At 39.4% G+C, this 15,239-nt stretch overlaps 1 protein-coding gene and 1 long non-coding RNA gene across 5 annotated transcripts in view; one reads left to right on the forward strand and one right to left on the reverse strand.

Annotated features, from left to right (window-relative positions):
* LDB3 (LIM domain binding 3) overlaps nucleotides 1–5,660 on the forward strand; it is a 120,883-nt gene extending 115,223 nt beyond the window's left edge. For all 4 annotated transcript variants that reach the window (XM_040702318.2, XM_040702319.2, XM_015287989.4 and 1 more), the window contains one exon: nucleotides 1,005–5,660. In XM_040702318.2, coding sequence (XP_040558252.1) covers nucleotides 1,005–1,094 — 90 coding nt within the window. In that variant the 3' untranslated portion in view covers nucleotides 1,095–5,660. The remainder of the gene's footprint in view (nucleotides 1–1,004) is intronic.
* Nucleotides 5,661–6,203: 543 nt separating this feature from the next.
* LOC107053617 lies at nucleotides 6,204–12,538 on the reverse strand. Its single transcript, XR_005860935.2, has 2 exons — nucleotides 9,063–12,538; nucleotides 6,204–6,637 (listed from the first exon to the last, which is right to left on the reverse strand). It is a non-coding gene; the product is annotated as an uncharacterized LOC107053617 (long non-coding RNA).
* Between the last annotated feature and the right edge of the window lie 2,701 nt (nucleotides 12,539–15,239).

The raw sequence follows: 15,239 nt of genomic DNA on the forward strand, positions 1-15,239 counted from the left end.
AATATTCAGGTTGAGTAGCAGAAAGTATAGAAATATTTATAAATACATTAGGCTAAACTGGCTGCTGATCTTTTAAGTGTACGTGGAAGTGAGTACCACAGAGGTGTTCTTCTATGCAAACTGAAATATCTTGGAAATTTTAACATAGAAAGCAATACCAAGACGGCCACTTTCCTTCGCAAACCAACAGCTATCTGTAACTTATAAAAGACACTTTCTCTGAATACTTCCTGTTCTTGTTTTTGCTTTTTCTCTTAGCTGCACCCTTATGTATTTATTTTACTAGCAACCCAATGCTGTGCAGGGGAGACATCTTTTTTGCTAAAGCATTTCTCAAAGCTGTTTTTGTAGAAGCTAATTTCACTTTTTTTTCAGTGAGCTAAAAGTCAAATGCAAGATCTTTTCTGATGTGCTTATCCTCATATCCATTCACATGGTTTTTCCTTCCCCATGTAGTAGGACATCACTGATGTTACCTCTCACTGGTCTTAAGCCTGCCATAAGCAGGGACAACATCTATTAGATTCTAATGCACTGACTTCCTTAAGTGGTTTAGCTAATTCTGACCTCACGTATTGTTGTGCTGCCCAGTGTGGATATCAGCACAATTCCAGGACAGATAAAGCTGATCTAAATCTAGGCTGCCCTGCCCTCAGCTATGCATTTTCACACTCTTTGCTGTGTCAACGCTGGCACTTACGAAGCCAGGCAGTGAACTTTATTTGTTGAAGAATAATCCACAATTTCAGTGATACCAGCTGTCTGATTCAGTCATTCCTTGATCACAAAAACACCCAAGTAATGAGGGGAACGAGTATCTGATGGTGCCACAGCACGAGGTACCCTTGGGACCATGCTGGTGTAAAATCATGCACTGCAAGGATCAGAATCTAGGTCCTGAAGTCTGAGACAGCTGTGTGTGTTTGAGTGTGCCACTAACCAAACCAAGACCTAAATTAACTCCATGTCTCTCTCTCTCTCTTTCTTTCTCTCTCTAATTCCAGGTATGCCACGTGAATTTGGAAGGTCAACCATTCTACTCCAAGAAGGATAAGCCACTGTGCAAGAAGCACGCCCATGCCATCAATGTTTAAAAACAGAGCTGGAAGTCAGTAAGGCTTGGAAAACCTGATGACTAAATGAGCAATTATAAAGTTGATAACCATGGCTAGCATTTGTCTTGGTAAAAGCTATAAAGTTGATATTTCTAAAATTTCATTTTAACCTCGTTTCTTATAAGCAGAACATGCTTTTGCATGGTTCATACAAAATGAACAATCAAAACCAAATTAAATACTCCATTAAAAGCAGATTATTAGTGCAGCAGTTTGGAGAAATATTGATTAAAACCCGTGATTTAAAATGTAATATATAAATACAGTTTAAAATGAACTATCCACAGCAGTTTTACTGCTTAGACCACACACTAGGGTTTAAGAATAACAGGAAAAGTCCTGTTATTGTAATTGTAATAGCTCACTGTCTTGTAATAGCTCATTTTCTTTAAAAATAAAAAATAAAAAAAATGAGTAAGTGCTATACGAACAATAATCAGTAGAACCAAAGGGCACAGCTTTCAAAGGGAAATAAATTGGTTAGGGTTTCCTCTACGAAAAGTGTGTGCCATTCCTTTATGCTGTGGTGCTACCTCATAGCATCAAATATTTTAGATTCTTCCCAAATAAGAAGTTTGCCTTGAATCCATATGTAGCTGGGAAGCCTAGGAGACAATGAGTAGCTTAGTCTGAGAATGGAGTGGAAATGGAATTAACTCCTTCCACACCAAATAAGATTGAGGAAAGCGTGTTGGGTCAACCTTGCTAGTGCACTTGGCTTGTACATGAGCGGTAGATACCTCACTTTCAAATCTTAATGGAAAAGGCTAACTGGCTTTGTCCAGCCTGCTCTTAAATTGAATGGAGTCAGGCTGGCTGGAAAGGAACTGTGGCTATTAATTAAAAAACAGTTCGCCTTTCCTCTTGTGGAAAAAAAAAATACTGAACATTACTCTGGTTTATAATGTCCACTGATATAAGTGGGAGGTAGGAACCCATTTCTGGATCTTTAACACTGGTTAACAATGAAGACACATTTCTATCTAGTACAACTAGAAAGTGGGAGATGGCTTGCAAAAGTTGCCAAATCTATCCCACATACATAGAAAAAAGGCACCTTTATTTCTCCTGTAGAATGTAATCAATCAGTGTTTTATCAGTGTAAGTGAATGCTGATAAAAATTCATCGGGCAGCATAACAACCACCACAGACAGATGCTTTTTATTGTTTTCCTTAGTTTAAATACAATACATTCTAAATTGTAGCATTTGCCATTGTAGGATAGTAGGCCCTGACAATGAATCATAGTCCTATCTTTAAATATTTTATAAAAAAAAACTTCAAAGTTGCTCAAACGTCTATAGAACTGTTCTTTTTGTTTGGTTGGTTTGATTTTTTGAAAGCAATACTTGTAGTACTAGCAATGATTTTGAATTCCTCATTTTAAATGCCTATTTGTATTGGAGGCGGCAGTTCTGTTGAGTAGAAAATGGAGTTAAAATGGAAAGCCTAATCATTATTTGAGTTTCATTAATTTGCTTAAATGAAAACTATGATCGCGTATCGACAGCTTGCAGTACTGACAGTTTTTAATTAGTATTCCTGAGGGTGAGAATGAGTTCTGCGGGCCACGTTCTGGTGCTATCTGCACACTGCTGTACCTTGTGTTTTGAGTAACCGAGAATGACTTGGCATTGTCTGTCTTTTCCCTCCTATAGGTAATGCCAATTCCAAGAAAATAGGTGTGTCTTTTTAGTGATGAAAAGCTATCCAAAGCTGTGGGGAGAAGTGGGGGGAGGAGGAAATAAAAGAAATGGGGGGGGGGTTATAATATGTGAGTTAAATTTGCTGCAGGCAGTCCACATCTTGGAAGAAAATAACAACCTAAACTGCCTGTGGCAGTTCTGACATGTATGACCTGTGTTTATTCAGCAGGTCTCTTAGTTCTCACTGATCTTAGCAGTGATCTGGTCTGAGTGCTTACAGGGTCAGATTTCGAATGCATTAGTTGTTCTATAACACTACTACATGATATGCAAAGCCTTTTTTTTTTTTTTTTTTTTTTCTATAGGAAACAAATTTTCTGTTTGCAGTCAGTGCTGGGCTGATGTAAATCTGGTTCCATTAATTACAAAACCCACGTATTTGGCTCGTAATATTCTCCAGAGGAGAAAACTATAACCATGGATGTTAAATACATTTTTACTCATATTTGACTTCACTAAATACCTTTTTATAACAGTGAGACAATTCTATATTTCCTTTTAATTTTTGAATGCATTGAAGTTGCTCCTTGGGCAGATTTCTGTGTTACCCACTGACTGGGACTGTTCCCTTACAGTCAGCATCAAACTCTGAAAACAGGGAGACTGACTCCTTGGCATGACACAAAATGCTAGAGCATGTGATGCCTCAGGAGAATGTCATGATCTAATCTATGTGTGTATGTGTGTCTCTCTCCCCCTCTCCACCTTCTCCGTCCCTAAAAGCTCCCTCTTTGCTTCTACTGTGAAGCTTACAGCATATTAGGAGACGGTCAGAGATGAATGGCTGCAGCTTCAGCAGGGGGTGTACAGTCTGTGCAGAGAATGTGGCAGGCAGCCAGGCTGGGGCTGCTTCTTTCTTCTCTGTGTGCACAAGGGACCCCAAGATTGCCAGATGAAGTCGCTCAGGACTTTCCATCGGGAGCTCAGGTGGACAAGTGTGGGATGTGGGAGGACTTCCATCAGGGGTCTCGGTGAGGGCAGGGGAAGAGGTGTTTGGATCAAAGAGGACAGAGCACCTGCAGCAGCCAGAATGTTGGGGGGGGGGGGGGGGGGGGAGAGCCTCTGGTATTGTGTAGAAGGGTAAAGCACTGAGGAGGAAAGGGAAGCTGGGGCTGGAAGAAGGAGAAGAGCTAGGTGAGGCCAGTTGCACTAAGTTGATATATTAGATACTTGGGTTGAGGCAGAGGGGGGAAGGGGAGAATAGCCAGCATGACTTGCTATAGTCAAAGAAAGGGCTTGGCGCAAGAAATTGGGGTACAAAGAGCTCACAATAGTCCCAAGATACAGTATGAATGTATAAAGAAGGAGTGAGCAAGGAAGATCCAGGATCCTATCCAGTAGAAGTCAGCACTGCAGAAGGGTGAATGCAACATACGTTAGGTATAGCTGAGCTAGCTTGTGCAGTGGCAACGGTGAAAATGCAGCTGTAGAGATTTCCATGGGAGCTGTACTAACTTGACAGGGTCCTGAAAATTTCCTTGGACAGGTAACCTGCACTGTAACACATGCCCTGACTCCAGCTGGTGTCTGAGCAAGTGAGATTAAAACTAGTTTACATATCAGTTTATGAGGTACAGAGATATCTCTGAGTGAAGAACAGAGATACCCTGAGGATTATCATGTAATAAATTTCCTGTTTTGACTTGTGCTGCTTCATAATATGGTCCAAAAATAGGGAATCCACTTACCTGCCCCTACATAATTTTTGCACATATCTGAACCAGAAATTTGTGAATAGTAATGTGGAACTTTTAACTTTCACAGGGATAGAATCCCACATAACTGCTGATACTCTTCTGCCACGTCACCTTTGTGATGTGGAGGAAAAGATGCATAGTTACGTTATTCAGAACAGGGCCCTTCAACTATCACTGAACATAAATGCTATACAAAAATAGTGTTTGCAGGATGAATAATGTGCACTTGTTTATGTTTTATGTCTTGTAACAGATGCCTGGGATAAGTCATAAGTTCCTAAATATTTATATTAATTAACGTGGGACTTTACGTAATAAAACAAAGATCCTGTACCTCTGAATGACCAAATAGGAATACCGGTATTTTATCTAATAAGGTGTTCAGCATCTTTTCAGCCAAAGGCTTCAAAAATGACCTTAATGCTTTTTCTCTTTTTCTGCTCTTTTTGCATAAGGGAGTAAAGATTACCAAAGAAGGCTTTGCTTTTATTATCTGAAAAGAAAACCATCGACCTGACTTATTTTTTCTAAGTTAATTTGTACTGCACTGCATTCACACATTGCAATTTTAAACGAGGAAAAAGTATTTTACTTTGGTCCTTCAGTGGTCAGTACTTTGGGTGAAATGTTTCCTTAAAGACATATTTATGTTTAATAATGTGAACATCCACAGCACTGAACACACTCATTAGTGTCTAATGCTGGGTATGCTGATGTTTATTTGTAATACTTGTCTCCAGGTAGCAGATATTAAGTTGTTTAGCATTTACAAACATCCGAATTTGAAACTGAGTGATTTCTTGTCTGCGGTGATCATAGAAGTCTAGGTTTTATAATATATTTACATGTTGACTTGATGCCACAAGTGCCCTTGCTTTTAGATACATATTTTTCTGAAGTTCTTAGTTCAGATCAGAATGCAGCATGGTTTATGAGGTGTGAGTAACTGTACCTTGCATGGATTACCTGTGCCAACATGGATAAAACAGTCTAGTAATAAAATGAATGTACAAATACATTTAAAGCTTTACGATTCGGACATATTTGTTAATATGGCATGTGAACAGCTGACAGCATACACAAGCTTGTATTCTCTACTTCGAACCTGAAAATAAAATTAAAAGCATTGGTTTCAACCTCACTGCGTATCAGTCTTGAATGTTTCATTAACTGAATTGTGCTGTTTTAAACAAACGTTAGTACGCTCAAGAGATGTAGTGTGCTAACAGTACATGTTGTAACTTAGCAAGACTTGTATACTCAGAGACCTTATCGTGTCAACAAATGCTGTTTATAGCAAGTTTACAAGGAATAGGTAAATTCTGTCTTGGGTTACGTGGATGAATCTGTGAACGAAGTTTGATTGCGTGGGTTCTGGTGGGTGTTGCTCCGTTTCTTAGCAGAAGTGACTTTAATATACAAAGTGTTTTAAATGCTCTCATTGAACTCTAGTGCCAAAAAAGTACTTCCAAATGAAAGAGTATCTTCGTATAGCAGCGTGACTTATTAAAACAGCCATTTTGTGCATTCCTAATCCACACCCCTCAGGCATGCAGTATTTTTAAAGATACAACTAATTATATTAAACATAATTAAGAAGTTAGATAATAAACATAATTAAGGATTTAGATAATAAATGGACAAACTTGGCTTTAGATGGCTTACAAAGTACAGTATCAAGAACTGCAAACGTGTGAACTTTGATTTTATTTTACAGCCCTGATTTGTTTACAGCATGCGTAAGGCAAAACACAATTCAGAAGAATGAACAGAACGTCCACGGATTGCTGTTAGTTTTCAACTGCTCTTTTTCCAGATTGCCTGTGCTGACCTTTAAACTTTGCACTAGACAGTTGTACCGTGATCCCTGGGGAGCTGAGCGGTACGAAGGGGAAGCGCTAGAGGTATAACACTCTGCCAGTTAATAGGGTGCAAAAAGTGAACAGAGCAAAGTTCATTAGAGAAACACACGGTGCAATACAGCTTGACAAGTGTTGCGTTAAGAGGTTCTTAATAGGAGAGAGACTATGATTTGCTCTGAAGAAAATGGTGATTTCCAGACTATGGGCTTTGGCGTTGCTTTTTCCCCTAATTGTGAATCTTAAATTCTGCCAGTTGCTGTTGATTAAAAAAGAAAGGAATGTGTGAATAAGATTGCCGAGACCATTATTGAATACACAAAGAAATGCTTTGTTCTCTCGGCCAAATGGCAGAGTTATGAATGAGATTCAGATTATATTCCAGCACAGATTTTGTGCTGTATGCCTATAAAACATGACTGAGATAGCTGTTAAAAATACAGTTTCTTCTCCCTTAGGAAGATTTTATCAAAACATAGCAGTAACAAATGCGTGTTGTATTAATAAGCACAGTCGGGCTGATTAGCACGACTTTTTTTGTGTAAAAAGAATAACTTGAATTAATTTTTTCATCAAAAAATAACCTTTTGAACAAAACTTTTTTCCTTAAAAGTTTACACATTTTAGCTGTGAGGAAATAATAAATATGCATAAGATGGAATTTATAAAATACTTGATAGCAGAAGATGAATTATCTTATTACTTCAGAATTCAGATTACTGTCCTTAATGACAAAGATGTGAAGGAAATTCTGCTTCTGCTTAGTTTTACCATGTGCAGCGTTAATGAAACAGAGCTCAGGTCTTTCTGAGTTTGTGATTTATTCAGCTGAATAAAGTTCTTTCAAGATCTGTGGAATGAATACATGTTGCTACCAGAAAGCCAGGAAGCTGGCTGTTCTTTTGGAACGTTTTATTCTTACAGTGCATTATAGCAGATGCTCAGGATTTTTAGGAAACTTAATAAATATCTATATTCATAATCTCAGAGGCTCTCATTTAAGAAGAAATAATTATTTACAGGATTTATGAATTTTAAGATATATATAATTTTATATAATCTTAAGATATAATAATACATAGACTGCAAAGATAATGTTGGAACCAAGGTTTAGCTTGGTTTAAAGAAACCTTTATGATAACGAATGCACGTATGGAATACGTGCATGGATTCGAACAGGAAACTACTCAGAATTGAACCTCTGATTCCCTTTAACTGGATGCATTTTATATCCATGGTACTTCAGCCTAAATTCTTGGAGTGATAGTCCATTTACAACAGAAGCATAGAATAGAATCATAGAATCACAGAATTGCTCAGTTTGGAAAAGATCTTAAAGATCATCAAGTCCAACCACGACCTAACCATACTACCCTAACTCTAACAACCCATAGCTAAATCATGTCCCTGAGCACCACATCTACCTCCCTGGGCAGCCCATTCCAGTGCTTAACAGCCCTTTCTGTAAAGAAGTTTTTCCTGATATCCAACCTAAACCTCCCCTGGCGCAACTTGAGGCCACTAAAGTAGCATAATAAGCATTAAACTGAGTGTACTCAGAGGCTTTGTGTCTGTTATAGATATTTGTGATTGATGGGAGAGCTTCTCTATATTTGTCATAGTGTGGAAGATGTGGGAACACAAAGTAGGGTGCATTTTCACACATTTGGCTTCATACAAAAAAACCAACCAAACAAACAAAAAAAAACCCAACACTTCAGACAACAAAACTTTGTTTCTGCATTATAAACAAAGACCAAACATATCCTGTCCCAGCCAAATACTGTTCCGCAGTACCCAGTGCCACTGGTAGGCCTGCATCTTCCATAACCTATTTTCTTCCTGGATATTCCTCCCTGTGCTGATTCTGAGGACATCATAAATCTGCCTATGCTTTCTGCACACAGGGAAGCCTGAACTGAGTTACTGTTACACATGCTTATAAGCTGTGTAATAATGTGGGGTAGGAAGCAAAATCATGTGCTGTGAACCTAGCGTGGGTGTACTCAGCACACTGCATCCTGGAAATAACAGATTTACTGAGATTTACTGTGAATACACAATATATATTACTGAAAGTTTCTGTTCTACTGGATATATGTTAAGTAATGTCTATGCCACACTCCACACGCTTTTGGGCAAAAAGTCCTTGCAAGAAATGTGGTGGCCCTTGTCAGAGAGGTTCAGGTTTTAGCTATCACATCAAACATAGCACACCAGAATCTAAACTCTTCTGGAGTACTGACAAGAGGACAGTTAGCCTTTGAGACTGTATTCCCAGTGCCAGCTGCTGCAGCAAGAAAAGCAGAACAGAGCTGTAATTTATATGGATTATGATTTTCTGCCATCTGTATTATGTACATCAGTCTCTGGAATGGCAGCTTTTGTGAGCTGCCTTTCTTCTGTTACTCTGTTGTGACCCCACTGCCCTGAATTCAAATTTGCAAATGTTTTCGTTCATTGGGTAGAATGTATCAGTGCTGATGTTGAAGGACTCCACTTGTCACTTACTCCCCAAGTCACTTACTCAGCTTTTTGTAACACATCTCATGGATTTCAAAGAGTTTGGTGTTGTAATTACACTTATGCACACAACACAGAGATTAAGTTTAGGAGGAGCATCCTGAAAGATCAAATTCTTCAAAGCAAATACGAAGCACATTACCCACCTTTTCTAGACTTACCTATTGGCTGATGGAGGCTTCACTGGTTTCCTGAACAGTCACAGAAGCTGTTGTCTGTTGTCTAAGGTAAGAAGATTTTACTCAGCCTGCTAAAGAACAGTGATGAAGTTTTATGCTTTCCTCTGATCCAATATCATTAAAAAAAAAAAAAAGAACAATCTTTAAGCCAAATATTTACTTTAGACTTTTCATTAAGTTCAACTACTTAGAAGTGAGCAATTGTTATCAAAGATGGCATGCGAAAACACTAAAATGAGATATAAATGTAGGAGTGTAAAAATGCAGAGAAAAAGTACCATAAGCATTATAATTAACCACAAAATTTACCCTTCCTTTATTCATCGCAGGAAAAGTCATTGCAACTTTATTAATGGTGAAAGGTTCAGTCATAGTCCTTCCTAAGGAAATAGGAGCAGTGTATCAGGATATCCTTCTTCCGCCCCAGAGTACCAATACTTTCAATTTTATATACAACGGAAGTAATTAATTGTAACACAAAGAAGCACAGCTGTGTTTCCTGATGGTCACACATGCAATAGCTGCTATTGTTTAGCATTTTGAATATGCACGCTGAGAACTGTTCAACTGCCTTGAATGCTTTATACTTTGTGTAGCATCTTTTGAATTTATAATAGCATTTTAATATGCTACCATCTTAGATCCGATCCTGCATCCCTAATTGGGTAATTTTTGCTGATGTCAGTGGGAGTTTAAAATGAATTAGGTATAGTTGCCAAATCCAGAGATTTGCAGGCGAAGGCCATTTCTCCCTGGAAGCAAGGGTAGTTATAGATTATTTATCAGCATTCATGTTTTTTGAGCTTACTCAAGTTCCAGTACATATGCAGTTATCTTTAGGACAGAGGGAGAAAAGATTTCTTACTATGCCCTTACTTCATTACACATTTTCAAACGTGTGGGTTGACTGCTGTGACTGAAATATGAGCATATCCTTTTCTTTCAGATTTAACAGATTTATATTACATTGTTTGCGCAAGAGAATGAAAAAAGAGGTGAATATTTTGCTACATTTCTTATTTAACAGCAATGCATTCAAGATTAAAGATATGATTACACTGAGAGAAAAAAAAAATAGGATTTGATTAATTAAAATTATTCGGTTCATTTGTTTTGTATGGGATTCAGATCTATTTTGTTCTAACAGCCTTGGAAGAACACTGCATCTTCCGCCTTGTAAATGTCCCTCTTTATAAATCTTGACAGTGCCCACCAGAGCTGCCAGCAACAAAGCCGCCCAAATCCACTCCTCTTGAGGATAAAGCTATTACACATATCGACAGACTTTTTTGGTCTGCATTATGAAGAGTTCTCTTTGTTTAACAGCAGACTGGAAAACATTTCCTATTTCAGCATTCAGTTTCTGTGGCTGAAAAGGACCGTCAGTTGTAAAGAAGTGAATTATTTGTTAAAAAAGTTGGAAGGGATGAAGCCCCCACCATAAGGAGGAGAGAAGTTAATACAGCATGGTTTGGGATGTAAGGATCACCCAAGCTTGTAAAAGGAATTAATAAATCTCACTTGTAATAAAAAGTGGAGGGACAGAAATATATGTTAGTGTATTACAAATATTCTAAGGGTGAAGCTGATAATTAAAACTTCCTTGCACATCATTTAGCACTGCAGAATGATAGTTAATTCAAACTATCAATTTTAAAGCAGCAGTAGAGTCTAACCCTAAATACTTGATCTTGTTAGAGCAAACGAAGACTTCACAGATTTTATTTGCATGCATCTAGGGAAATCATATCACTAAGTCTCCAGCAAACTGACGTGAACAAAGCGCCCAGGTGAAGCTCCTGCTGAGCCTACACTCTTTTCCTGTCAGACTTTTTATGTTCTCGCTACTCTACATTGGCTTTAACATACAAATATATATATATATGAAATATTTCTTGCATTTATAAGGAAAGTTGTCTCAGAGTTTACTACGGTCTGGTGAAAGGAGTGGAATATGCTTTTTGTACACAGGAGTCCATTAAGAATAGGAATGTAAAAAGCTCAACAAGGCATAGAAAGGAAAACCAAACAACAAAGAAAAAGCAAACAGAAAAGGCAATGGGAAATTTGATTCATGATTGGCAAAATGTCTCCTAGAGCACTTGTAAAGTCAGGCAAAGTTCTCCCATTCCTACAGCCCTTGGCAAGTTACAGTTGTGGTCCTTACTACATGGCTTATTTAGGAATCTGCTCAGCTCCTGCAACAGCTGCCTAAGTCATATCACAGGTATAGATAGCCCTTATATCCTCCTTCCTCACTGTTCACTAGCACGAGGCTAAAGAACCTGGACGGCAGAAACCAAGCAATACCACCAGAATACAGCAAGTGCTGCAGCTGTGGGAATGGTTTCCTGTTTCCTCCCGCCTGTGTTCTGCACATGGAGCTGCTGCTCTTTGGAGTCTCTCCACGGCGCTCTGCAGTCTTGCACGGCGCTCAGTTCCACGTCACGCTTTTTGGGCTGAAGGTTGGCTGAGGCTTGCAATGCTGAAAAATACTTCTGCCTTTTTGCTATCAGTGCTTCACTCATAGATTAAAAAAAAAAAAAAAAAAAAAAAAAAAAAAGTAGTAAAAAACACCCTTCCCTCACAGATTTGATTCTACCCTATTGAATTAACCAAGACTCCATTTAAAACACTTAATAAGATCCGTATCATTTCTAACTAGCAGACAGTTCCAATGGCTTTATAATCAAAAGAATGTGTTTTCAAGTAAAATAATTCTGAAAAATAAAAGACAAGAATTAATGTAAATAAAGTGAAAGGAATGTGTCCCCATCTAAAGGGTAATATCCATTTAATATGTGGCATGGAATATTCATTTTGGTAACAGTAACAGCGAAGCACTCATCTAATTGCAAACAGTTTTCAAAAACATATTTGGATCACAGATTTTACACACATGAATTTCAGAGCCCGAAGGGAAGAAGGATCTACAAAGATTAAGTCCTATCAGATGGATGACCTTCTACCTATGCACACCTCTCTTAAACATAAGTTTAGGATTTGCAGTTCCCCAGTGATTCCAAGAACTAGTAAGAAATTCCTGGGCAGGGAATGACAGAAGAAAGCAGCTGCAAGACTACTCAATTCATGATCTAATATTTCTTTAATACAGCTCTCTTCATCATGACAGTCTTGAACTGCTCTTTCCGTATTTCATGATAGGCTTCCACACCCCATCCTGGACAAGTGGAGAATTAACCAAAGTTTATTTTCAAATTCAGACTACAGTGTCTCTGAGTGCTGCTCTACTACCAGGATAAATACCTCATGTTACTAAAACCTGACGTGTCCAAGCTTTTGCAGATTGCTAAATCCTGACCAGGTGAGATGTCTGTTGCTGATAACCAGCTCAGGGGAACACTGCCTCTTTCTGAGTGCCTATCACCTAAAGTGTTCATCTTTGATTTAAACAGGTATCGCTACCTTTCCTGCAAGGTAAACAAGGCAGGTCAAAACAAAACGGGTTTGATTCTTTCTGAAGTTAAACTTCCACAGTTACTTTCATTAAGGGAAATACAACCAACTTCTTTAGGCAGCACATAAAGAAAATGCTTCCATCACCCTACTGCATCACCTAACACATTAGCATTGGTCAACAAACTCCTTCTCACATACAGACTGCTATATGAATGTAAACAAGGAATTTTAGTCTAATCATATAGTTTTCATACTTTTGTTGTTAATCCATATGTTTCAAAAAAGTTTATATCTTATGAAATTGAAACCATATGGTAGATACTTGGAGAATATGCCCTACAAGGAGAGACTGAAGGAACTGGGGCTGTTTAGTCTGGGGAAAAGGAGGCTGAGGGGAGACCTTATTGCTCTCTTCTGATATCGGAAAGGTGCTTACAGTGAGAGCGGGGCTGGTCTCTTCTGACTGGTGACAAGATGAGGGAAAATGGCCTCAAGTCGTGCCAGGGTAAGTTTAGGTTGGATATCAGGAAACACTTCTTTACAGAAAGGGTTGTTAAGCGAATTAAGGAATGAGCTCCCCAGGGAGGTGTTTGAGTCACCATCCCTGGACGTCTTTAAAAACCGTTTGGATGTGGTGCTCAGGGACATGATTTAGCTATGGGTTGTTAGAGTTAGGGTAGGATGGTTAGGTTGTGGTTGGATGTGATGATCTTTAAGGTCTTTTCCAACCTGAGCAATTCCATGATTCTATCATACTGTATGTTTTGAAAAATACAGTACTTTCCAAGTGATGTTTCATCAGACAATCAGCACAATACTGTGATGCAAATACCCTTCAAGGTTGTTATGATTCATCATTTCAGATTAAGATTAAGCTGTCTTCTGCAGGCCTAATATTATTAAAATGTAGTTTATTTTTACTGAATTTATTTTGTGATTAAGACTAGTATTTACACAGCCTGATGCTCCTTATTTATGCCATGAATAGGCATACTGGCAGGGTAGAGCAAACCAAATCCTCAGCAGCACAATTCCTGATGTGACAGGGACTGTCGCCTGAGATACCCTCAGTGCCTGAGCGCTTTAAACAGTATCAGTTTACAGAGCAGTTTCTGCGATTTGCAAAATTACTTATGAGAAATTCGATGAAAATAGCTGGTCTATTTCATAAGCGGGCTCAAAACCAAATTTCAAGGCTAGTGGCTTTTGCTGAATTCAGGCATAATGGATTTAAATCACTATCCAACATCTGAAAAATGCAGGACTGTATTGCCACACAGATTATTACTGAAAGAGATGCTAGCTCTAGCAGCTTTGGTTCTGCTTGGGAGCACACACATGCATGTTGCATTCTTCTTCCATATTGAGTGTCCATTCTGTTGCTATAATCTGATAGTAGACCGAGTGGAGGAACAGCAGACTCATATTTTCCTTTGAAATTATAAACATAAGCACACAAGTTCTGTATTGCTTGGCATGAGCACTGTGATTTTGTCTTTCTTGGCTGTCTTTGTCTTGGACACTGACATTTTTTTCTGGCTCATCGGAAAAAATTTTCTACAAGTCTAGTAATGCAAGTCCTGCATTTTTTAATGCCTTTCTCTGTAGTATCTGGCCACCTACACTTACTAGGTGTGCCTTTAATTGCCTGTGTTTTAAAGGAGTCTGCAAAGCAGATAGGTTTGAATGGACTTCCTCCTTTGTTTCACTATATGGGATAGAATGCAAGCTAAGCAGTTACCTAACAATCCACATGTACAACACATGTGAACTATATTACAGAGCCAATGCGCTCATCTTACACACAAATGGGACAACATAAACTCTATATGACACTAGCAGACAAAAACGGAGCTGGACCGTGTAGAGGTCAGCACAATGAGCAAAGCAGGGTTTCCCACATCATACACGCATGTGGCTAAGCGAGATTGCTTCCCAATTGGTTACGTTCTAAAAACAGCTTATCTGGGCAGGCAAATGGCCTGAAGGGTGTCTTGGTCAATAGCAAAGGGAAAGCGAGCAGGTTAGCGTGGTCCTAGTTTCTCATATGGTCTTACTTTCCCTCTATGGTTGGCCCTGTGCACAAAGTTCTTGGCGCAGAACCATGTAATGGGACCACATCCTAAGTCGCTGCCACCCTGTTGAGTGACAGGTTCGGCCCACGCAGGCTGCTCACCCCATGGCACAGCGTTCCTAAGGCACCTTCTGCGCTGCTGCTGGGAGACAGACAGACAAATTGTTACGTTGGTAACGTGTCCTAATGACGAGGAGCTCGGAAATGCCATGCAAATCATAGCCTTTAGCAACCTTATCAGCGAGCAGAGAAGCTGGCTGCAGAAATTATAATGTATTCCAATCTAACTAGCTTTGTTTATTTAGAGAAACAGGAAATGGAAAAAAAAAAAAGCAGTTCTGTTCATTGTAATGGCACTCTCATAAGGCACTGGGACGTCAAGCCTGTGAGAACTATTCTTCCACAGAGCTAAAGGACCGGTGTAAGGCCCTCCTTTTTCCACGGGCAGCAGCCACCGCCACCCGCCTGCCCCGCCAACTCCCGTCACACAAAGCAGCTGCCATCACCCCGCCTCCCCAGCACGCCGCCGCGCCCTCGTGCCTCTCTGGCGCCTCCTACAGGAGCGGCCGCGCCTATTTCACCGGGAAAGCTCTGCTCGACGGCCCTTCGGCCAGCGGTGCGCGGAGCCTCAGGCGGCGGCTAGCTGCGGCCTGCGCTACCGCCCG

The sequence above is a fragment of the Gallus gallus genome, chromosome 6, assembly GCF_016699485.2.
Source record: "Gallus gallus isolate bGalGal1 chromosome 6, bGalGal1.mat.broiler.GRCg7b, whole genome shotgun sequence".
NCBI classification, from domain to species: Eukaryota; Metazoa; Chordata; class Aves; order Galliformes; family Phasianidae; genus Gallus; species Gallus gallus.